This window comes from Callorhinchus milii, unplaced genomic scaffold (assembly GCF_018977255.1).
Source record: "Callorhinchus milii isolate IMCB2004 unplaced genomic scaffold, IMCB_Cmil_1.0 Scaffold20, whole genome shotgun sequence".
Classification (NCBI taxonomy): domain Eukaryota; kingdom Metazoa; phylum Chordata; class Chondrichthyes; order Chimaeriformes; family Callorhinchidae; genus Callorhinchus; species Callorhinchus milii.
The window spans coordinates 9126504-9151656 of record NW_024704761.1 but is presented as its reverse complement, the minus strand read 5'-3'; the positions used below and the strand labels follow the sequence as shown (position 1 = coordinate 9151656).

The 25153-nt window shown below is 42.2% G+C and overlaps 1 protein-coding gene across 1 annotated transcript in view; it reads left to right on the top strand.

Annotated features, from left to right (window-relative positions):
* Positions 1 to 4293: 4293 nt before the first annotated feature.
* The window catches only part of tnrc6c1 (trinucleotide repeat containing adaptor 6C1), a 197339-nt gene continuing 176479 nt past the window's right edge, over positions 4294 to 25153 (top strand). The window contains exon 1 of the mRNA XM_042342374.1: positions 4294 to 4396. Within this exon, the coding sequence (XP_042198308.1) occupies positions 4376 to 4396 (21 nt within the window). The 5' untranslated portion in view covers positions 4294 to 4375. The remainder of the gene's footprint in view (positions 4397 to 25153) is intronic.

Sequence of the window (25153 nt, the reverse complement as noted above, 5' to 3'; positions counted from 1 at the left end):
AAACCTTGGGCAAGTTTCCTTACTCCACACAGAGCCTAATAATAATCCCTCCAAAACCAAAAACAATAATGAATTGGTCATTTTCAATCTACGACTGTTTGTGGGACATTGCTGTGCGCAATTGGCTGCCGCGTTCACCCACAAATATACAGTCAATTCACTTTACAGTGTGTTCTGTGAAGCGCTTTGGGACGTCCTCCCGACGTGAAAAGCGCTATATCAAATGCAAGGATTATTATTATTATTGGTAGTGGTAGAAAGGAAAAGCAATCAGGTTGATTGTTTCATCTGTAAGAAAACTTTTGTACAAAGAGGCAATGCCATCTTCTAAAATTGCGTGATCCTATCTACGAACTTATCTCTTTATCGACATGTTTATCCAAAATTGGGCAGCAACAAATTTAAAACTAATTCATCTACTAAATTTGGCAGTGCAATAAGTGGTTTTAACATAATATATAATAACCCTTGCATTTGATATAGCGCCTTATCATGTCTTTGAGACATCTCAAAGCGCTTCACAGAAAATACTGTAAAGTGAATTGACTGTATGTTTGTGGGTGAACGCGGCAGCCAATTGCGCACAGCAATGTCCCACAAACAGTCGCGGATTGAAGTGACCAATTTATTATTGTTTTTGGTTTTGGAGGGATTATTATTAGGCTCTGTGTGGAGTAAGGAAACTTGCCCAAGGTTTCGCCCTCTGCCTGGAATTGAACTCGGGTCTCTCACTTGCAAAGCGAGTGCTCTAACCACTGAGCTACAGGACTCCACAGGATTGTAGGGCTACATGAAGGGCGATATCTGCTGAGATTTTTTGTTGTTATTTAAGGCCGTGTTTAAGCTGCACAGTTGCCAAGATTTGCCACAAAGTGCAGTGTAAGTGGAATTGGATCCATCGCAAATCGCACTGAGGAGGTTTCAGGTCTTTTAGGACAGTGGTGCGCCATTGGAGCGGGATGGGGGGTTGCAGGCGGGGATTGGAGATAAATCTGCTATACATTTAACATCGCTACACTACTGGGGAGCAAAGTTGGCCTTATAAACGGGGCGTAAGTGCTACTTTCAGACAATCTGCCCCACGGTTTTGAGTTTGCCAGCAACAAGCAGCATTGCGTATTGAGATAAATCTGACAAAACTGGTCACTAAGTAAAATTGTCACATTTTATGCATTAAAAATGTGTCGGGCAGATTTTTTTTTCTGGTTTTTGCATGCAGTGGAGCACTGAAAATCCATTAAATTTAATCTGTAAAGGGTATTTTGTCTTAAAATCTAAGATCATTCGGAAGGTGCAATCTTCTTAAATCTTTTTTTTAAATTTGGAAGTCGGTTCTTTTTGAGAAATCATTTGAGTTTTCAAAGTAAAGACTGAATTTAAGAATTTTCCACAATTGAGCTCAGTCTTAAATGTTAAGAAAAGGTTTACCTGCAGACTTAAAACCGGGTGGAATTTCAGGTCTATTGTGGTTTTAAATAAAATTATTGTTCGCGAGATATAGGTGAGGCATTAACCTCTGAATGTGAAACAAACTGTAATCCACATTTGTCACATTTGTCCACAAAATATACAGTCAATTCACTTTACAGTATATTCTGTGAAGCGCTTGAGATGTCTCGAAGACGGGATAAGGCGCTATATCAAATGCAAGGATTATTATTATTATTATCCACATCTGTCAATTTTTAGTCAAGTTTGAGTCTTGACGGATGTCAACTGTTCATGAAATCCCACAAAAACAGTTGACAACATACTGACTACATCCATGTAGGCGTGAAGAAAAACATTTCATATTTAATCCCATTGAAAAAGATAACATTAGTTGTGTAATCAGCTCGTTCACCTACAAAATACACAGTCACTGCAAATTACAGTAAATCCTGTGAACCTTACGTGCTCCCGAAAAGGTGCAATATGAAATGCAAGGATTATCATTATTATTATTAATTATTATTACAGTATTCTCACTTACTGATTAAATTCAGTGGTCCAGTGGCTGTTTTTATTATTTTATCCAGACAACAACATTTTCAATTGCGTTTCACAAAAATGATGTCGGGTTTCACTTTAGCAATGATTACAGTTTGCGCTGACGTTTACAAAGAAATAAGCACTCGTGAGCACGAAACACTTTGCGTATTTTAGATTTAAAAAAAAGTCAATTACACAACGTTTTTGTACTTGGGACCGAAATGGTTGCTTCACCCGTGTCTTTTTCACAGTCTTGTTATAATAACCTCGCACGAAGTAAAAGAAATATAATGATAATAATTTGTCGGCTCAATCCACGCCTGTTTGTGGGGCATTACTGTGCGCAATTGGCTGCCGCGTTTCGCCCACAAATTACCCAGTCCATTCATTTCACAGTATGCTCCGTGAAGCGCTTTGAGACTCCCCGAAGACGTGATAAGGCGACGAATCAAACGGCCGGATGATCATTTATTTTACTAATTGATACGGCAATTTAATATTAGTAAATGAACCAGCGACTCCTTGCAGCTCCGTGTGTTTTTGTGCTGTTTGTAAAATGGCTGCTGCCTGCCCGGTCATTTGAAGCTTGACAGAATGAGACAGATGGCATCACGTCTCATTTTTCCGAGTGCATAGTCATTAGCAATATCTGCGGCCTTTAGGTTAGCCACATAGATTTGCACTGCAACTTCCAGTGGGAGAAGCGTGATTCAACCCCTTGTTCATTTACAAACTTGTGCTTGTCGCTTCACACGGTTAATTAAAATACTATTCGGAACAGTACAGCACTGGCAACACTACAGGTGCATGAGCACAAGCGCGGGGGGCTATGGCAGAATCTGACCGAAACCATTTTTCCCCCAGCGGAGCATAATTCCGACGCTTTCTGTGAGTATATTCAAATGCTAATCGTAATTGCTAATCAGCGAGTGTTGAGACAATTGTTTCCGAGCAAAAGTTAGGCACGTTTCCAACACTCCGTCGCGAATGACTGACTTGGAATCGGAGAGAGAGAACGAGAGAGAGAGAGAGAGTGGTGGGGGGGGGGGGGGAGGGGGGGGAAAGAGAGGTGTGGGTGGAGGGGAAAAGGGGGGAAGCGGACGGGTAGGTAAAGAAAGAGAGGTTTAAAAGAGGGGAAAGTTTGCGACGAAGCTGGCTGGAATCATTGGCATTTCTGCGCGAGTCTTTCGTCGAGTATTTTGATGGTGTGAAGTAAGGCTGTAGTAAAAGGCGCGTCAGACTGTTTGAGTGTGATGTATTCATTTTGCAGTTGGATGTTGCAGCCTGTATTGCAGAGCTTATGACCTGCTTTCACATGCAGCAGATTCTCCCATAAATTCTGATTCATATCCAGCAGCTGATTCCCGGGGTCTTTTGCTCGATACCTTCTTTTATTCGCTTTGTCTCAACAAAAAAAAAATTTTTTTTTTCTTTTCCCCTTTTTTTTTTTTTGTGTGCGCGCGTGTGTCGTCTCGAGCTGAATAAACTTCGCGAAGCTGATGCCTGCCCGATCTGTGAGGTAATTTAGCGCTAATTAATTAGTGACGGTCGCAGAGTGCAGAGGAATTTCGCCACGGACTCTTTTGTTTCGTCCACTTTTTTTTTGGTGAGTGTGTGTGAGCGAGCGTATGTGTGTGTGTGTGAGTGTGTGTGAGTGTATGACCGCAGGATTTTCATACTGTTACCCTGAGCTGGTGATTCTAAATTCCTTCTCGCTCCGAGCACGAGCCAAGGATGCAAGAAAAATGCGAAAGTGCATTCGCTTCACCAGCCTACGCATGATTTTTTTTTCGCCCTCTTCTAATTTTCCCACCCTTTGTTAATTGTTTTCACCGTCTGAGTGAGCGAGCGAGAGCAGTTTTTCTTTCTTGGTGGTGGTGGGGGGGGGGGGGGGGTTGTTTTTTTTTTTTGCGCAGCGTTCAGCTGTTTCCACATTTTCACCTCAAGGCCCTATCTTCGGCTATTCAGCCGAGCGGCAGGCAGGCGAACAGGACAGGCACATTGCCAAGTGTGTACAATGAAGAATGGTCGTATGCAGATTCGCCCTTGTCTTCATTAATGGCAGCTGCGGGAAAGGGGGGGAGAAAAAAATCACGAGCTGATTACTGATTACTTAGAACTGCAAAGCGTGGGAAAATCACAGACTGATGTAGCATTCCGACTTGTGTGTGCCATGAGCCTTGCATCCAACATGGCTGACAAGGTTGCTGTCTTCAGGGGATCTGGACGCAGTTCTGTGTGTAGCCGGATTTTGCACTGCTGCTTTTTTGTCGATTTAGTATCCGAGATCCATTAGGGTAGGAGCCCGATCACCGCCTTCATTACAACACGCTGTTGTATCGCCGTACCCTCTCAGTGATGCCGGCTGCTGGCGTACACTTCACTCCCCTGCTTTGCATGTGTAATGCGACTGCACTTAATGACTGTGAGTAATTATGCCAATCAAAGTTTGTCTGCCCTGTGATGTTGAAAGTTAGCCAGTGCCGGGGTTACTTGGCACAGCGACTGTTGTTAGGGAGAAGAGAGGCTCTCCTAGCAGCAGCCAGCTGAATTGTAATAAAAGAGTTGGCATCTTTCCAGATTCCACAGTATTGAGAGGTATGGTATATTGTGGAGAGGAAACGGGCTAATTAATCTTCCAGCAGGGAAGAGGGTAGCCTTTCGACAATTACAGAGCTGAAAGATAGATTAAAATTGAAATTGCCTGCCAAACGAAACCTCGGCGATTTCTCATGATAAAGCTGGCATATTTAATGCTTTGAGCTGCAAAGCGTGTTGTACTCACTTAGGTTAAAAAAGCAATCCCGATACTGGTTCATTGCAATTATTAATTTTATTTTTGTCCTCTGTGCTTGCGGTAGTTAAGGAGCAGACCATCAAAAAGACCCGTCTTTCCTTTAAAACAACGCACACAGATTCCCGTCTAACCCGGGACTGTATCACTACGGTAACAATCGCGGCGGTTAGAACCACAGAGAGGGTCTGGCGTGTGCAGCATAAGATGTCTTTGGCTTCTGCGTGAAAACTTTCTTTTTTTTTTACTTAAATAGGGATTGCTGACTGCACGTGCTCCACCAACGCGGGGATTTTTAAAGCGACCCTTGCGGATCCTTAAAGACGCTAATTGCCGGGCGGAATCATTTTTTTGGTCCCGTTCGAATCGCTCGTCAAACGTCGCGCGGCAGAAGTCACGTGCGGCGAAAGTGTACAGCAGAGGTTCTCGCAATACGTCATTCAGCTTTGATGGCGTTTGTTTGAGAGGTAGAGATTAGCTCTTCTTGCCCGTACACAGAGGCGAGTAGTACAGCACTACAGTAGGAGGGAAGAGAGACTGAATAGGGCAGTTGTGTTTGGTATGCCAATCAGTGGGGCTCTGCTGTGCCTTATGAGGCCCAAGGAGATGAACAGTCTGACTACATCATGTTGATGCATAGAGTGGAGCAAGTTAATTAGTCTGCTCTCGACTTCCAAGTGCAGAAATGCGCCACCCCAATTCAACAAAGCAATCTGTTAAAGCGGGTTATTGTTCTCGGTTTCAAGTCTGCCCCACACGGTTCATATTTCCACGCTTGATGCAGGCGCCAGATGTTTGTGTTTCGCCGCTAATTAATTTGCACACGCAGTAGTGCTTTTTCAAGTCGTACCTTGTGTTTTTCCTAAACAAATGCCGTTTGTGTCAGAGTTTGGATCGGATCCAGCCTGTTGTGATCATTAATGCTCAAAGGCACAGAGTTTGTTGGCAACTCGCTTGAAATATAATTACGGCGAGGCAGAAATTGTAGGTTAATCTCCTTCCTTAATGTTTTCCCCTCGATCTTCGTAATCTACTTTGTTGTGGAAATACAAGGGCTGTTTTTTAACGCAGATGTAGCCAATGTAGAAAATGGCGCCTGTTCACGAGGGAGGTCTTTTGTATTCTTTTGTCTGCGGATTTCCTGGGCAGTTATATTATTCTTGAATCCGTGTCTCTGATTTCTTTGCAGAGCAAAACGCTATTTATTGTGTTTGTACCGAATGCTGTTTTTGTGAGAAAATCGTCTTAAACAGCTCTCCAGTCGAACGGACTGTTTTGATGTAGTTGGCACGAAAGGCAATTCAAAGGCAGGCATAAAGTGCACAGTTTCTGCAGCTTAGGAACAGCAGAATTCAAGTCTTTCGTCTCTTTTGTGAAGCGACCTGAGCTACTATCCTATGTGAAGGACGCTATATAAACACAAGTTGTTGTTCAGTGGCGTGTGTCTCAGGGATAACATTTAAACTCTTATTAAACTCATTTATCAGTCACTTATAGCAATGTCTATCTTCTGTTTGCGGCTTCCTACAAATGTGGATACACTCCTGGAAAAATGAGCGATCTCTGGTAAAGATCAGCTCTGATTTCTGTGATCTGACAGGTGCTTATTATGATAAGAAGCCCACTGATGAAATGAGATGCTCTAATTAACAAGCATCACTGCAGATATCAGTCGCACTCTGCAGCTCATTCACTTAGCAAAGTGGATCAAGTCAACAGCAGTGGGTCTCTATTACGCACCATGCGTAAACCATGTGCAAATGTAGGTGCGTTACGATCTAAGTGTAAATATGCGCGGATGAAGACTTTCTAATCTTAGCCTCCAAATGAATTCTTACTTAAAATGTACCGTTGAGCAGAACTGTAGGAGATTTTAAAATTTAGTTGTAATTCATTTGTTTTTTTGCAAAAATAAATTGAGCCTTGAAATTCAGACTTGATGGAATAATTTTCCACGATTCTGCCCTGTCCTAAGTTTGAATTCAAAATAGTCTTGCGGGCTAAGAAGAGGTGGGATTTGGGGTCTTTTGTGTTGTATAATAAGAAAATGTTTAGGAGATAGCATTAACCCCTGAATGTGGGAAAAAGAAATGTTGTGGTTTATGCTATTTTCCAGCTACAGGCACGTGTAGGGGAATCATTCAGTCCTTGGTGTATCGATAATACAGAAGCCTTTTGATGAAAACACCTGTGTTATTTTTTAAGATTGATGTGTAAGTTGCGACACCAAAAGAATAGCGCATTCGAGCGCTATTTTATTGATTGAGTTGATGTAGAGTCGGACCCTGTTATAACTCGCCCCCATCTAGTGCGTTTAATGCATTTACAGTAGAGTACAACAACAACAGCTTGCATTTATATAGCACCCTTCAAGCATGTTAGCATCTACGCGTGGTAAACAGTGGCAGAGCTTGATGCCAAGCAGGAGCGGTAACTATAGATATGTCGAAGAGGAAGATATTAAGGCCAGATCTGAGAATGGCGAAGGAGGGGGCCAAGGCGGAGGGGCTGAGGGAGACAGTTCCAGAGTTTCAGGGCGTAACGGCTAAAAGCGCGGCTGCTGATAGTGGAATAGAGGGGACGAGAGATGTGCAGGCGGCGCTGACTGACTGGCTTCCCGCACGTAGCAACTCGGTTCAGGAAGCCACCTGCTGTCTTGTAGTGTCCCAGAAAACTCTGGAACGATTTGTGGGAATGGTCGGCAGCTTGGTGCAGAGCTGCACAGCGCTCAGGAAGTGAGGCCAGCTTGCTCAGCGTCACTGTCGAGCGCTCCGGGACGCTACCCTGTATAAATGCAAGTTGTTGTTGTCTCTGGGTCTCCAGACAGAGGCCACTGAGGGCGATGAGCATTTTTGCTTTTAAACTAAGGGTACTGTCAATGCAGACCAACTTGGTTACTTATCAATGCTCAACCATAACGTGCAAAAGAATTTACTTTCTGCATTAAAATGTAATAGAACATGGAACGTACACGGGGACACATTCCACCTGGGACCAGATTTCCTCCCTTTTTGGAGCATCCAGAATTTGGCCAATCCTTAAATGGCGCTTTAATTTTGAAACCGTTTTTTCTGCAAGTTGTTTCAACAACTTCCCGAAAACCTGAGAATGATTTCTTCGTATCACTATTAGCGATACACTGTCAAGGCTGAGCATTTATTGGTAGATTAGTGCAAACATGGTATCAAATTTGCAGTGTTTAACAATATACCGACGTTAATTATCGCCAACAAATAGTTATGAAATGCCGCCAATTTTTCCCAATATTATATGCAGTGGAATGAACGCGTGAGGGTCTGAACGTGTGACCTTAGTAACATAAATATGTTCCCCTTTTATTGTCAATCGTGAAATGCATGCAATTTCTCCTTTACTGCAATGCAAAGGTTCATTCACCTGCAAAACACAGTCGCTAAACTTAAGAGTAAATGCTGGGAAGAACTTTCCGAAGTCCTTTTGAACCGAAAGGCACGAGATATCAAAAGTAAGGATTATTGTTAGTATTATTATTACCAACGTTCCCTCCAAAATTGAAATTTGGATTTCAGGAAAGCTTTTAGCTTCCCTCTGAGTTGGGTAATATAGTACAAGTTTTGACCGAGCACAGGTTAAAGCCTCGGGCTCACAGGATTTTCTGATTCGGTATTAAATACAAATTGCCCTCCCTTATCCCGTTTTGACTACATGCACATCAGGGCACCTTTTATTCTCTCGGCCGCCTCCTCACCTAACTTGAAAGATTCAACGGTTTTCATCCCTTTACAGATCGGGGAGAGATGCCCTCAAACCCTCCTCGTACCGATCCATATCCTCATTAAACACCGGCTTTGGCACAAGGGAATACTTTCCAGGTCGATTAAACCTGATCAAACAGGATTTTTTTTTCACACAAAAAAAAGAACTTATTAAGCAAATTTGCCCACTTGAAATCGATGGATTGGCATCTCGCTGATCCTCCCCGATGCTGAAAGGATTTTTAATCATGTGCAATGCTGGTTCCTCTCTGCCGTCTTGGCCAGGTTCAAGCTGGAAGGTGCATTCCAGAAACACGGCTAACTCTTGCACTCTCCTCCTTCCAAAGGCCATACTCACAAGTTCGATGGCTCAGGTTATTACTCAGAACGGTTTTACTGAAGCTTTGGGGGATTGTTACTCCCAGATCATTTTTCCGGGGGTAATAATCCTTTCAATTTAGTAATATCCCAATAATTTGGTCAGTCAATCCAAGACTGTTTGTGGGACGCTGCTGTGCGCAATTGGCTGTTGCGTTTCGCCCACAAAATATACAGTCAATCCACGTTACAGGATATTCTGTGAAGCGCTTTGAGACGTCTTGAAGTCGCGATAAGGCGCTATATCAAATGCAAGGATTATTATTATTATAATAATGTTTTAAGAGAACAGAAGTTTCACAGATAATTCTCATTTTAGCAACTTAGGACCACGAGGAGACCATGAGGGTTCAGCCCATCAAGAAGTCACTGACAGTTTATTTGACCACAGCAGATTTTTCTACCCCACGTCCCTCCTTTCCCCCATACTCCTTCCCAAAGTTTAACCTTAACCTTGGATCGTTAATCAGCCGCCGTCTACTCCAAAGCAAGTCTCTCCTTCATAAACCCCAGCCTGCAAAATTTTTAATCCCAATTTGCACCCCTCCTATTCCCCCCACCTCTCCACCTCTCCATCCATCCAACCACACCACCAACACCGTACTAGTTTAAATCTTTGTGAAGAAAATTGCACCGCATTATTTTTTGGGGAAGCCCTGACCTGCCTGGTATTGAGTTGAAATTCCTATAACCTGACAGCGAATCAAAGCCGCTGGGAACATTTCCAAAACCCAAAACCAAAAACAATAATAAATTGGTCATTTTCAATCTACGACTGTTTGTGGGACATTGCTGTGCGCAATTGGCTGCCGCGTTCGCCCACAAATATACAGTCAATTCACTTTACAGTGTGTTCTGTGAAGCGCTTTGGGACGTCCTCCCGACGTGAAAAGCGCTATATCAAATGCAAGGATCATTATTATTATTATTATTTCGCCAGAGAAAAACGTATAGCTTCAGTTTGAAGCAGAAACCGAGTAACGCCGCAAAAAGGCCTCCACACCGATGAACAGCCGCGGATTGAACAGAATCTAGTTTCCTTCGATGGCTACTTAAACATTTAATCCAGTGTTGTTCACGAAGAGGCTGGGATTATTCCGACTGCCTCGCTCCCCGAAACACCGCTGTTCCTGCGCTGTTGCGTAACAGCTAAAAAGTCCACGCTTTGATTCATTACAATCCCGGCAAATTTACAAAGTAAAAGGTTGGCGACATCTCCAATGCCATGGCAACTAAATATTTGAGTAATTAAGCCGAATCCATCGCTTGTTATGTCGCCTGATATCTCCGGGATGCGGGGCTGTGGGATTGGTTCTCTCAGTTTCTATGGTGACAATTGGGGTTAGACAGTGTGTGAGAGAGGTGATGATTCCGTGCACAGACAGAAGCACAGACACAGCATTTTCTCCCAATTACACAGGACCTGGGCCGAACCTCAACATAATAATAATAATAATAATAATAATCCTTGCATTTGATATAGCGCTTTTCACGTCTTCTCGACGTCTCAAAGCGCTTCACAGAATGTGCTGTAAAGTGAATTGACTGTATATTTGTGGGCGAACGCGGCAGCCAATTGCGCACAGCAATGTCCCACAAACAGTCGTGGATTGAAAATGACCAATTTATTATTGTTTGGTTTTGAGGGATTATTATTAGGCTCTGTGTGGAGTAAGGAAACTTGCCCAAGGTTTCGCCCTCTGCCTGGAATTGAACCCAGGTCTCTCACTTGCAAAGCGAGTGCTCTAACCACTGAGCTGCAGGACTCCAGGACCCGGAGTTCTGTGGAAACGTCTCAACGGTCACGACAACCGTTTACATTGATTTCAGCGCCTTCCATGTCATGGAAGGTTTCTAGGGTTCTCAGCTGACTGGGAGCAGTGGGGAGAGCTAAGGTGGCGGGATGCAGCGGGAAGAAATGGGCAGATTGGCTACAAATACACAGTCGTTACACTTTACAGCAAATCCTGTGAAGTGCTTTGAGACATTTCAATGACGTGATGTGACGCTATATCAAATGCAAGGATTTTTTTTTTAAAATGACTGTCGGTTTTGAAACCAGTGGAGCGGTAAGCCCAGACTGCACGTCGATGGGAGAAAAAGCCAGCGTGTTTCACGAAGGCAAGTGTCTTTTGTTGACAGGAGCCTCGGTAGCCACCTGCAGTGAGTCCTTGTACCTTAGACATCCCTGCAAATATGGATTGCAAATGGCTCGCAACTAACTGCCTGCTCGCTCCTTCCAGGTTCTGTCCTACCTGTTCCGATTACGAATACCATGTGAGAGAAAGCTCGCAAATCAGGTCACTTGACTGTAAAACTCTGGATTGGAAATGCCGCAGCTCCCTTCCTGAGAAATCTCAGTCATTTGTTTACGCTGGAAGCCAGGCTGAGCGGAAACTAAATCTCCATATGTTTGAAGGTCATAGTTATCTTCTCTCTGTGCTGTGCAGTCCTGAGCTGTGCTCCCTCGCCAGCCTGGAGCTCACATTGCTGCCTTGTACAGAGCAATCAAAGAGTTGTGATACCATTGCAATGTCTAATAAGTCTTGAATAATAATAATAATCGCTCCAAAAAAAAATAATAATTAGGTCACTCAATCCACGACTGTTTGCAGGAAACTTCTGCACCAAATCAGCTGCAACGTTTCGCCCACAAAGTACACAGTCACTCCACTTTACAGTACATTCTGTGAAGCGCTTTCAGACGTTCTCGAAAACGTGATCAGGCGCTATATCAAATGCAAGGATTGTTATTAATATCATTATTAAAGAAATGGCAATATATATATATATTTTTAAATAGCACAACCTTTTTGGTCACCCTTTATTGTAGGGGCTCTTGCAGATTCAAGTGCCGTCTGTTGAGCTCGGCAAAGCATTTTGATTATGTCAACGCCCATGTGGTCAATTGCATCAGTCAAAAGCTGAAAGGTGATTTTAATGGGCACTTGACCAGACTGGCTGGCGAGTGTGAATTAGTTTGGCTCTTTCTTTTTTTCTGCAATCTGCCTCAGGAGCGCGCGTGACATTTGAAATCATTCATATTCCTCTGAATGTCGGCTTTCCAAACCGCGGTGGAAAATAAGACAAGGGTAAAATTTGACCTCCATAAGATGTTAGTGAGTTTTCTAGCATGCGTTTCAACGAAAGCACATGAGCAGCGAAGATGCACAGATTTGTAATGACTTCTTCTACTGCTGCAGCGAACAGTGTTTGCCTTTACAATTTATGTGCATCTTACCAGTTGTGCAGGATTCTTTAAACGCTGGGAATAGACTGAGGGGAAAAATGCACTGAGACTCTTGCACCGAGTGTCTTTGAATTAATAATTCTAAATGGCACAGACTTTACCAGCAAATGGCTATTCAAGTCTCCAATTTGGCATTTGCGCAATTGCAACAAGGAAAGGCAGTTTTCCGAATTCTCCGACCTCGAGGTAAGATTCTTTTGTAAATGGAGGAAAGGGAGACCAATAGACTAAAGTAGAACCCAGTGACGGGCAACTTGATTTAAATTAGAACTGGGAGCCGGGGAAATGATGCCTGACAGCCTGCCTCTGTTTGTGTCTTACTGTCTAATAACGCCAGGGTTGGGAAGTCAATGAAGCCAATCAAGTTTTTAAAAACTAGGCCATTACGATTGTGTCGCCAACCTGACAAATGATGCGGTTGCCAGGGCGACAGGAATCACAAAAGGCAATCAAGTTTACTTCGGGGAAGGGCAGTGCACTTTCACCACTGCAGTTTCTTTAACTGGTTCCCTGTGAACGAACCCTCGCAGAAATCTAACTGTAATTTGGTTGTTGTGGCAAATAGCACTTTTGCACGCATGATCTCTCTAACATTGTGAAGCGAGAAAGGAAGGAGCTCGGGTGAAAAGTCTACACTGAGTCATTTTCCGAGGGATATTCTTTAAACGCCGCCAAAGTGGAAAGTCCAATGTAGTTCTTTACTTTGAATCCTAAAGCATTAGAAATTCAAGTATCTTTATTGCCTTCAATAGTCATCTGCCTGCTCATAGTCCCATGATTCTATTTGAGAAGAGGATGGTTCTCCTGGTTGCCTGACTTCTGCCCCAATAAAATTGTTCGCTCATCCCATTGCTTTGGTGGGACTCTGCTGCATGCAAACTGCCTGGCACCTTTGCTTATAAAGACACACAGTCACTACACTTGGTGCAAATTCTCTGTGAAGCTCTTCAAGGTAATAAGTGTAACATTAAAATGCAAGGATTGTTGTTGTTTACAATTGAAATATTCCAGCTCCTTATTTCCTCACTTAATAATGATAATAATAATATGATTATAGTGCTCACAGGACTGTGAGGGAGTATGTTGCTCACACAAGAGTTTAATGGATTGTCAGTGTATCCCAGTGGATTTATCCATTTCTTAGCTTCTTTCGTTCTTGCTGTGGAGTGGCATTGGTCCAAACAAACAAACACACGTGGAGTTAGTGGGGTTTTGTTATGAGAAACGGCTAAGCATGGGATAAAATGCTTTTACCGCCCCAAACAAATCTTATTCTCCATCTTGCTTAATGTCTCAGCCGGCTTTAAATCCACAAATAATACCGGCGTGCTTTATTTCAGCCAAATAAAGACACGTTTATATTATGTTTATGAGCCACCTGAACAAACCTGGATGGGAAATACCAGAACAGATCTTGGAAGTGTTATTTGGTTGCGTTTAATTCTTAAAAATGAATATTTATAATAGTAATAATCCTCGCATTTGATATAGCGTCTTATTATGTCATTGAGACATCTCAAAGTGCTTCACAGGATTTAATGTAAAGCGGTATGACACTGTATTTTGTGGGTGAAGCAGCAACCAATTTTGTGTACAAGAATGTCCCACAACATATACTGATTTGGCAAGTAGTTGGCAGGAGGATCAATATTCTGCAACAAAGTTAAATTAATGGGTCCATTTATTTCCACTGAACAATTTTTTAAACTACTTTCTGGTTATATGTTTTAATAAGCTTTGCTTTTGACATAGCGCCTCATCGTGTTGCTGAGATGTCTCAAAGCACTTCACAGGATTTACCATCAAGTGGTCCCTGTCCTACAAAACTCTTGATTCCAACCCCAGCTCAGGTGCAAACCTTTAGCCTTGAGACGTCATTCTGACGTGAAAGGACAATATAAATGTCCTTTGTTGTTGTCTGTATTTTATGGGCGAGAACGCAGTGGTCAATTGTCTGCATAGAAATGTCATCCAATGATTGCTGAAATAAATGTGATTTTTGGTGTCCAGTCCTGGTATCGAGTTTTCTGATTGTCAAGAAGTGCCAGTTTTGCTCTTGAAAATATTCCTTTTCCCAATTACTGTACCAGGCAGCAATGTGGGGGTGGGGTAGAGGGAAACATTTTTGACTATGCCTTGAAAATCCGTGACCTTTTTTCCCATCCCTGTCCTTTTGTCTCTAAGCTTTATTGATGTTTCCTTACTGCTGTCTCTGATGCTCGATTCCCCTAATCTCCTATTAGCAGCAATACTCAGCGTGTTAATTTGCTTGTTTATCATCTAATCAACTCAAACTTTTTTCACTATGTTCCTTGGTTTTTCTTGCCCTTCCTCGCTCCTACACAGCGACTCGGGCATGCCACTGTCTCGCTTCCAACGAATTGCCGTGCCTGCCACACGAACCCGTCCTTCTAATTGCCCCGTTGTGACTTTCCAGAGTTCCTCTCTTTGTTTCGGGAATTCCAGCATCTGCGGCTTTCACTGGACTTTTTTTTATTTCTTCCAATGTCATGATTTCTGGGTTCGGCAGACATCTTCTCCGAGCTTGTTTGCGTTGCTTGGTGTTGCCCCCTGCTGATGTTTGGTGTGAATTACAGAACAAGCAGTTCAAGCCATTCCCTGGAGATGAAAATACAGAGAGAGGTTTACATTCGGAGTCCTGTAGCTCAGTGGTTAGAGCACTCGCTTTGCAAGTGAGAGACCTGAGTTCAATTCCAGGCAGAGGGCGAAACCTTGGGCAAGTTTCCTTACTCCACACAGAGCCTAATAATAATCCCTCCAAAACCAAAAACAATAATGAATTGGTCATTTTCAATCTATGACTGTTTGTGGGACATTGCTGTGCGCAATTGGCTGCCGCGTTCGCCCACAAATATACAGTCAATTCACTTTACAGTGTGTTCTGTGAAACGCTTTGGGACGTCCTTCCAACGTGAAAAACGTTATATGAAATGCAAGGATTATTATTATATTATTATTACATTTGGAAGGCATAACATAACTGTGTTCATTCCACAACATTTGGTTAAGTTAGGAATTTGGAGCCTGGGCTAACAAGTGGTAGACGTCTTTTAATGTGGATCAATGCAAAGTGATCCGCATTACTGGGCAAGGAGACTAGGCAGTGGGAATTATTACTGAATGGAATAATCCTTGCATTTGATATAGCGCCTCATCACCTCATTGTGACGTCTCAATGTGCTTCACAGAATATATTGTAACGTGAATTGACGGCGCATTTTGTCGGTGAAATGGTAATAAACTAAGGGCACAAAACAATAGCAACTTGGATTTATACAGCGCCCTTCATGTGGGGTAGCGTCCCGAAGCACAGAGCAAAAGAGGGATCAGGGGTGAAGGTGAATAGTGTGCTGAAACCACAGCAAGTTGTGGGAGTAGTAAAAACAGGGGAAGATGTTGAGCCATACATCCAGAGCATAGAGTTATATCACAGGACGTGAGAGTTAGCTCGAGCAGATAACTAGTTTTGTCCCACCTGGATATTGAACCACAAGAGACTACCTTGCATTGGAGACAGTATGGAGTGGAGTCCTGTAGCTCAGTGGTTAGAGCACTCGCTTTGCAAGCGAGAGACCTGAGTTCAATTCCAGGCAGAGGGCGAAACCTTGGGCAAGTTTCCTTACTCCACACGTCTGATAATAATCCCTCCAAAAAAAACAATAATAAATTGGTCATTTTCAATCTACGACTGTTTGTGGGACACTGTTGTGCGCAATTGGCTGCCGCGTCCGTCCACAAACATACAGTTCACCTTACAGTATATTCTGTGAAGCGCTTTGGGACGTCCTCCCGACGTGAAAAGCGCTATATCAAATGTAAGGATTATTATTAATGTAAGCTGTTCTTGAGATATGTCCCAGAACCTGGTTAGCTTTACTGACGGCTGCTTCACATTTATCTTGTGTAAAGTGAGTCATGAAATTCTACCCAAATTGTTTTCCTTTTTCCACCTTAATTTTATTTGCAGGTTTTCCCAATTTGCAATATTTGTCTGGTTTGAAAGTAATAATGATAATAATAATCCTTGCATTTGATACAGCGCCTTATTACATCTTTGAGCCATCTCAAAGGGCCTCACAGAATATCCTGTGAATAAAGTGGAGTGACTGTGTATTCTGTGGACGAAACACGGCATCCAATTGCGCACGTCATTCGTTAGCTCATGCATTTAATTTATCCACATCCCTTTGAATGGTAAAACATCACACACCGGGCTACCTAACCTGACTTCATCAGTACGTTTAAAAACACAGGGAATGTCTTCCCAGACCAATCCCCTTTAAACCCCATACACTACTGCTCCCCAGACAGACTAATCCGTTTATATTGCTAAATCGACTTTTTTTTTAATCCAGTGAGTTAATTTCATTATTAATTCTGAGACCCTTAATTTCCTTTGAACGCTTGCGTGTGGCACGCGATCAGATGTCTCCTGCAAATCCAATTCCGTTCCATCCACTGGATAACCCTCAGCTGCTAATTTAGTTGTCTCCTCCAAACCAGCGAGACGTGCGCTATTGGGTTTGCAACCACTTCTGATTGCATCTTGTAAAATGGGCAGACACCACCTCGTTCACACTTTGCTCGTCAGGCTGATTGGTGATAATTCTTCCATTCAAGTCTGTTCCTCTTTATGAATATTGGGATTACGTCATTAATCCAGCCTCGTTTGATTTCATTTGCTTTGCATTTGACACAGATATTTTAGATATTTTAACCAGGACTTCACTGACTTGAAGGGGTGGAGGGGAGGGCGAGGGAGGTAGAGTTGTAAGGGCGCTATATAAATGCAAGCAGTTGTTGTTGTCTCCCTGGCTCTATCGGCAAAAACTACAGGGGCCTCCTTCTTGGAGTGGAGCAAAGAGAAGCATCGGGTTTTGGCTCCGAGCTTTTACCTGGCCCAAGCTCTGCTGCCCATCTCAGGTTCACTACAAAGCCCCCTCTGGGGTGACCTCATTGGCTTGGTCGGTCACCGCATTGCTGGATAATCTGTTCCAATGGTAATCTTCTTCCCCAGCAGCAAGGTCATTGGATTCGTTTGGAGGAAAGAACTGGAATATTCTGAAACAGGCAGCTCCCAATGAAGAAGGTGATATCTGAGAAGCTTGGGTGGGGGGGTGGGTTGGGTGGTGCTGTTGGGAAAACATCCCAAATAAAATAAGGCCGTGAGCAATCAGAAAAAGGTACTTGGAGCAAGCGTCAGAAGGTAGATCAGCAGTGAGAGCTGAGGGTAGATGTGTTTTGACATGTTTGGAGGATGGGGCAAGATTTGTCCCAGTGTCAAATGTGCTACTGTTTAGATGCCTCGAGCTGAAGGGAGCCCATTGAAGTACTGTTGAAAACAAAATATTATTGATGCATGGACTTCTGAAGGGAGATAAACAGCCTCCCTCTGCATAATGCAGAAAATTGAAGGCAGCTAAACTGATTTGGTCTCAATGTTTGAAAGGGGCTGATGTGTGCGCTGAATGACAGAATGGAAGAAGGATGAAATAATAGAAGGTGATCAGAAGCTTTGTTTTAACCTGTGGACATTTAATGGATTCAAAATCATCTGCTCAACTGGAACTGCCGGAGATAAATGAGTGTCTAATCTCCTTCCCACCAGTTCTTTTTTTCAATGATTTGCATTTTACTCGCGGTTCTCTGGCTTCTGTCGAGTGTGCTTCAGCCGAGAGGTTGTGCAAAGCCCAGGTTGAGGACCTGCACTGGGGCTGCTTTTTAATTAACTAACGAGTCGGTCACTTGTAACGCGAGTTGGAAATAATAGGCATCTAGAGGTTATCTGAAGCAAAACAGGGAATATTTCAGATGTGGATTGAAGCAGTGGACAAATCACAAACCAGAATTAGTCAACCAGTACTCGAGATACTCATTATTAATTATTAGTAAGTTTCACCCACAAAATATACAGTAAATTCTGTTTACAGTATGTTCTCTGAGATGCCTCGAAGATGTGATAAGGCACAATATCAAATGCAAGGATTAATTAATAATAATAATAATCCTTACCACATTCACAGCAGGACGTTTCAAAACACTTCAAAGAAAAGTTATGCTGTAAAGTGGAGTCAATGTGTGTTTTTGTGGATGAATGTACGTGACCTAATGGAACGGTGAAATGTTTCCCAACATCTGAATGAATGAAACCTGCAAATGGCTTGTCTTCTTTTGGAGGAAGCTGGAACAATGCAAGTTGGCCATATGAAGTGTACGTGGACTGTATTTGCAAACTGCGAATCAACAGAGCTTTACATCCCTTTAAAATTCAGGTTCAAGCTTCTCAGATGGCACAAGAGCAAACGATCGAGTCAGGAGGAGGTGATGTATGATAATGTTTATGAATCAGAATGGTTTAATGTAAGCGGCTCCAGTTTGTAGCAGGTGACAGACTGGCTCAGTTGGTAGCACTCTTGCTCCTTCTGAAGGTTGTGGCCCAACGTCGGGACTTGGGATCACAGTCTGGGTTGGAGTTTCAGGGTTTTATGCCTCTGTTTACCTCGCAGTAAGTAGGAACCCGGTTGTTACTCGATTAGCGGACCACTGCCTTCCCCAAAATAACGTTTTAATCACTCAATCCAAGGCTGTGTGTGGGACACTGCTGTGCGCAATTGGCTGCCAAGTTTCGCCCACAAACTACACAATCAATCCACTTTACAGTATATTCTGCCAAGCGCTTTGAGACGTGACAAGGTGCTATATCAAATGCAAAGATTGTTTATTATTATTATGTTTAGAAAAGGAGGAATTCCTTGGTATAGGAAAATATAAATATAAATTCACGATTATATATTTTGACCTTGTAACGTTTAGAACGAAGGCCAGGTGTCTTGTGAAGCACTTCAAGACATCCTCCTGACACACACAAAAGTAAATTTATGCTGATAACAATCCTTGCATTTGATTTAGCAACTTAAGTCTTCGAGACGTCACAAAGCGCTTCACAGAATATACTGTAAAGTAGATTGACGGTGTATATTGCAGCAGTTACAGATGTTTGCCACCATCAGCAGATTTGCCCATATGACAAAACAGAATTAAACCTTGCCCAGAGCATTTTTCTTAACTCAGAAAACAAAGTCAGTAACCCTGGAGATCATAGTCACAGGGAGAGAGAAAAAATTGTTGATAGCTTTTCGCAGCGTTGGGGAAATAAACCTTCTTCCAGTCGATGTGTAAATGTCACTGGTTTCGCTTGAATATGAAAGAAAATTCCCTTTCAAAGAATATGCAATGGTGTCGGGGAATACAAAGGGGAAGCCTAAGGAAGTGACTGGGTAGTACATTAAATTATGCCATTTAGAATAAGTACATTTTAAATGCTATGATTTGATTAGTAGTTAACTATGGTCTCTGAAAAGACATTCATTTTAATCATGTGCTCTTTGACATGGATTCTGCGCTGATTTGTGAATCACCAGCAGTGCCTTATCACTAAGGCAATTAGGAGCACATGGAAGATCAGGTGCTTTACTTGTCAGTGTTCTTCATTGCTGGAAATGTATTAGATTTTTGCTGATAAAAAAAACTGTTCAGGTATCTATCATATATTAAAACGTTAAGATACATGACATCTACCTGCAGCTATTATTACCAAAACGATGTCTTCAAAATCCTCCTCTTGTAACGTGACGCTACATGGAAGATGTCAGCAGTAACATTCCTTCCCCATTAAATATTAATGCTAAGCTACACAATCCTTCAGAAATTAAATGCACGACCGAATAATATTTACTGGTTGAATTTTCTCATATTTCAAGTTCTGCCGTCTATTAAAATCCTTTCCACCAACCCCTTCAAAATGTCGCTTTTGCAAAACACTCCACCACATGTTTTTGAATTTTCCGTAAAATCTCTGTAACTTTGAACATTTTCTCTACCTGGGAACCCTCAAAACCTTTCCTTTGGTTCAGGAAATCTTTTCAAGCAGAGCACAAGCTTTTCACAGTCAACTTTGTGGTTTGTTGTTAGTGAAATAAATCCCTTATAGCTGATTTACTTAGAACCAGAAACAGATTATAATAATAATAATAATCCTTGCATTTGATATAGCGCCTTATCACGTCTTTGAGACTTCTCAAAGCGGTTCACAGAATATATTACAAAGCGAATTGACTGTATACTTTGTGGGCGAAACACGGCAGCCAATTACACACAGCAGTGTCCCACAAACAGTTGGGGATTGAGTGACCATATTATTTTTTTTTGAAGATATCATTACCGGAAGGAATCCACAGGTAGAGAGAAAGTAACGGAGATTCCTATTAAGAGGAATTGGTCCAGTGCGAGTTTTCAAGGTGTACAATTTTGGGGTCATACACCCGATGCATTATGTTTCAGATCTTTCTGACTACTGGATCTGTTTGATCAAGATGATGGATGGATGATTAGTTGGTCTCTTAGTCGGTTGGTTGGCTGCTCAGTGCTTTGGGCTGTTCATAGTTGCCTTGGTCCATAATATTGATCCTTGAATTTGATATAGCACCTATAACATCAAAGCAGCTCAAAGCGCTTTACAGGCAATGGCTTTCAATCTTGATTTGGTCTGTCCAATATATGCAGAAACCCATCACTGTGCTTAAGTGTCTCCAAACCAAAATACAGCGGGTTCCACATGATCTCCTATGGCATTGAGTTCGATCAATTTGTGACACAAATGTCCACTTATCTGGGGAAAAATTCCGGTGAGCTTTCCACGCATATCCCTTTGCAATGTCAGCCACTAATGGGATTTCACATTGCAACCACCCAGGGGTGCCTGGCGATGTGCGATTATAATGGGAAATCCCATTAGTGGCCACATCACTGACCATGATGCGTGGTAAACACTTTTCAGGAAGTTTTCCCTGACTTCAGGCTCGCAATTAATACCTGTCAGAAACTAATCACGACCGTGATGCTGTTTTAAGACATTTCAAGTAACGAAGCTTTGATGTTGTGGAATATGGGATGTGGTTCCTATTATGTGGTAACAAAAAAGACTACTAGCGCTTTGAGGCGTCTCGAAGATGTGATAAGGCGCTATACCAACTGCAAAGATTATTATTATTGTGATTATTATTATCATCTGCACCTCACACCACCAAGCTTTCAAAGGCAAGATAATTTGTAATTGCAAACGAAAATACAGGCAAGCGATATTTGACTGGAAGCTGTAGTTTACGGTGCTGAAACGCTACGGTAGATGGTTATCTAATCTCAGCCGCCTAAAAGTTGGTCCCATTTTCCCAGTGAGTTTAGTTTGGATGAATGTGCCTTGGAGTTAATGTTAACATTTTTCATCACTCTCTCGTGGTTGTGAACTGTGTCTGGAAGGAAATGATATAAATTTTGCAGGATATGCAAAAAAAACATAAGCACCGGTTGCCAGGCAACTGCAAGACTATTTTTAGTCATCAAATTTAGCAGGTTGATAAAAACATCCTTTATGTGCCGTTTTGAATGTTCTGGGAAGATAAAATGCAAATGAAGGGAATAAGTAAAATTTTAACTTACAGCCGCAGAAGATGTGCATTTAAAATAACACAAAATTGCTATTGTACGTAACCGGGAAACGCTGAATTTGAGAGCCAAGGTGCCTGTCACTCAGCTTTGTTTGCTTAGCGCAGGCTGGCTTTCATTAGTGCTCAGCTGGGAAATTTGAGCAGAACATTGACGGGAATTGGAGAAGAGGGGGTTAAAAGCTGTCAGGGTTATATTCCTCAGAGCACAGGAGGTTAAGGACTAATTTGATTGAGGTATTTAAAGTAATGAAAGGAACTGACAGATTGCATAGTGAATGACTCTTCCCTTTGGAAGAGGGATTCATTACCAGGAGGGCAGAGGCTTAAAATCAGAACAAAGAGTGTAGAACTGAGGTCAGCATTCCTTCACACAGAGGCTTGTGAAGATACGAACGCTCTATCCCTAGACAGCTGCAGGAGGTGGCATCAATGGGGATGTTTCGGAGAGAGATAAATCTTGGGTAGTAGAGGTTTGAAGGGATATAGTGAAAGGGAAAGGTCCTGTTTTCCTGTGCACCTATTCGGGCCACCAAATTCCACGTGAATTATGCTTCTTAGACAGTGTGTTGGAGAACGGGACAGGTATCTGTCCAAGTACAGCACAGAAGAAGCGTTGCCATTAACCCGAATTGGATTGATTCATTAGCATGGCACAGCACTGGGTTGTCACGCACTGCATTTTTGGATGAATAACGTGCTGAATGGGCAGACATTCTCATGACAGATGTTTCATTAAATTTGTAGTCTCGAGGCCCCTATCACACGTCAATGGGTAACTGTGTTGTGTGGTACTGAGCGCCCCATGGTCCAGGCAGGGTGAATCAGTGCTATATCTACGTTGGGAGCTCAGTTGGGTTGGAAGGGAGTCAATGGTGATGTCAATAATGTATGGATATCACGTGAGGGGCAGGTGGGGCTCCGTGGAACAATAATATACAGCAGTTAACGCTCAGACATGAAAATTAACCATGTGGATGAGAGACAATTGCAACTACATTTCAGGGTGAGTTATTGACTTCAAGATAGAAGAGGAGCATTTTTTAAAAAAAAAATCTTAATTAAGCTAAGGAATTCACAGACTAGAAGATCTAAGTTATCGATATACTGAGATCCGAAGCACAGTATCAAACTAAAGCTAAATAAATCCCGTGAGGCTCTTCCGTTTATCATAATCTTTTAATTGAAAAATTAGCTCAAATATATCCTGTTTAAATAGCAGAGGGATTGTTTAGGGGGTAAAGTTACTGAAGGAAAATCGGGTATTGTGGTATTGATGCAATGGATCGTTTCAAAGTGCTGAGCTCGCATTCAGGTTAAAAGGATATTGTGCACCTGGACCATCCAGAAGCAACTGTGTGGTGAATTCAGTTGTCGAAACATTTCAAAGCTGTACCGTGGCTTTTAGGCAAACCCATCTTGGGTTTGGGAACAGTAATGACCCATAATAATAATAATCCTTGTGCTTGATATAGCGCCTTATCAAGTCTTTGATACGTCTCCAAGGGCTTCACAGAATATACTATAAAGTGAATTGACTGTATATTTGTGGGCAAAACACGGCAGCCAATTGTGCACAGCAGCGTCCCACAAACAGTAGTGGATTGAGTGACCAAATTTTTTTTAAAGGAATTATTACCCCTACCAATCAACTGACAACCGAGTTCCTACTTACTGTTTAGTAAACAGAGACGTGTGGAGTAAGGAAACTTGCCCAGTGTTTTGCCCTGCTGGGAATCAAACCCAGGTCTCTTGCTTGCGAGGATTATAATGATAATCCTTGCATTTGCTGTAGAATATTATCACGTCGGAAAGAGGTCTCCAAGCACTTCACAGGATTTACTGTGAAATCAAGCGACTGTGTATTTGTAGACATTGAATGCTTCAGGAAACACCAAAAATGTCACCCCATTGCGTGAAATGAGTCTTTAGGAATATATGGGCTGAACTTCCAGTCAACTTTACTCACTGTTTATTGCGAATGGAAGATATCCCATTAGCGACTGATATCACCAAAGGTGTCTTGTGCAGAGTTGATTGCAGCCCAACACGTCGAGTCTTTTTTGGCTTGCCTGTTCTTTGCCTGGTGCAATATCCTTAAACTGCCACTGGATGTCTTTACAGCTATTTAAGACTCTCTACAAGGGCAATGCTCATCCAATGTCCGGTTCTTCGACCACTCGTTTCCTTCATTGTAGCAGAAAACCAGGACAATCATTTTGGGGTCAGTTCCTACTTTAGATGATTTTTCCACCGGGGCCAAGCACATTGATCTTAAGGGAATACGGTTTATTACACAGCAGAATGAGACACCACTAAGCTCCCAGCAACCAACGTCAAAGACAATGGGGGGATCAAAGACCGAAGGTAAAGACCTTAACAGACGGATATTAAACTTGACAAAATCCAGCAGGTTTTGTCATGCTCCATTGCTTTCAACAAGGGAATAAATCTACAGTTTGTATCCAGAGAAAAATCACAGCAGACTGCTATGAGATTTTACGGCTGGCACTGTGCTGGGGATTATGAGGCCACAATATCCAAAGCTAAAACGTAACTGTATTTAATCTCAGATTTCTAGAGGGGGGGGGGGGGGGAAATTACATCTTCAAAAACGGGTGTCCATGTGAAACATTTATTTATAATCGTGACAAAAGAATCTTATCTTTAATTATATATACTATAGAGCAGAAAATTGTTAACCCTCAACTGCAGGGACTTTCGTACTTGACCCATATGTCCCACATCATAATACCCTGCTTTTTTGTTTCTTTTAAGAAACTCCTAAAAAAAACAATTTTTGAAGTCGAGACTGAATTGAACGATTTGCCAAATTCTGGTTGCGTTAAAAATCTACAATTCTTTGTGGGACACTGCTGTGCTCAGTTGGCTGTCCTGTTTCACCCACAAAATCCACAGTGAATCCACTTTACTTTATATTCTGTGAAGCGCTTTGAGACATCTCAATGATGAGGAAACAGAGTTTATTTAATGACTATTTATTTAATAGGAGTCTTCATTTTCAATGCTCAGACACCACGTTAAGAAAATACCATCTAAGAAATATAGCACAAACTATTTCACCATCTCTCCCTCTATATTCTTTTGCAAATTCTGCATCACGTTGATTTTAACACTTGTACATTTCTCTCGAACACTCTACTCCCTTCAGGCGCTTTTATCTGTGTATTTTCACTCATTACCACCCTTTTAATCATAAATTGTGTCGTATGCATATCAGCTTTCACCTGATTCTTGCACTTACCTCTTTCTATGTTTCCATTCGCTTGTTTCATTATTGTTTTGTCAGCCTTTGCTACTACTTTGCAATTAAACCCTTGCCCTCTGTAACATCTGAAACTCAGCCAGAGGAACTGTTCAGAGAAGTAGTCGGATTAATATAAAAAAAATGAGGTGAATGGCTATTTCAGTCATTGTCTGTGGCCTTTTTAGTGTCTGTTTCTTTAAGGTGTATTTCTTTAAATTAATGTACAATTGCTGCACA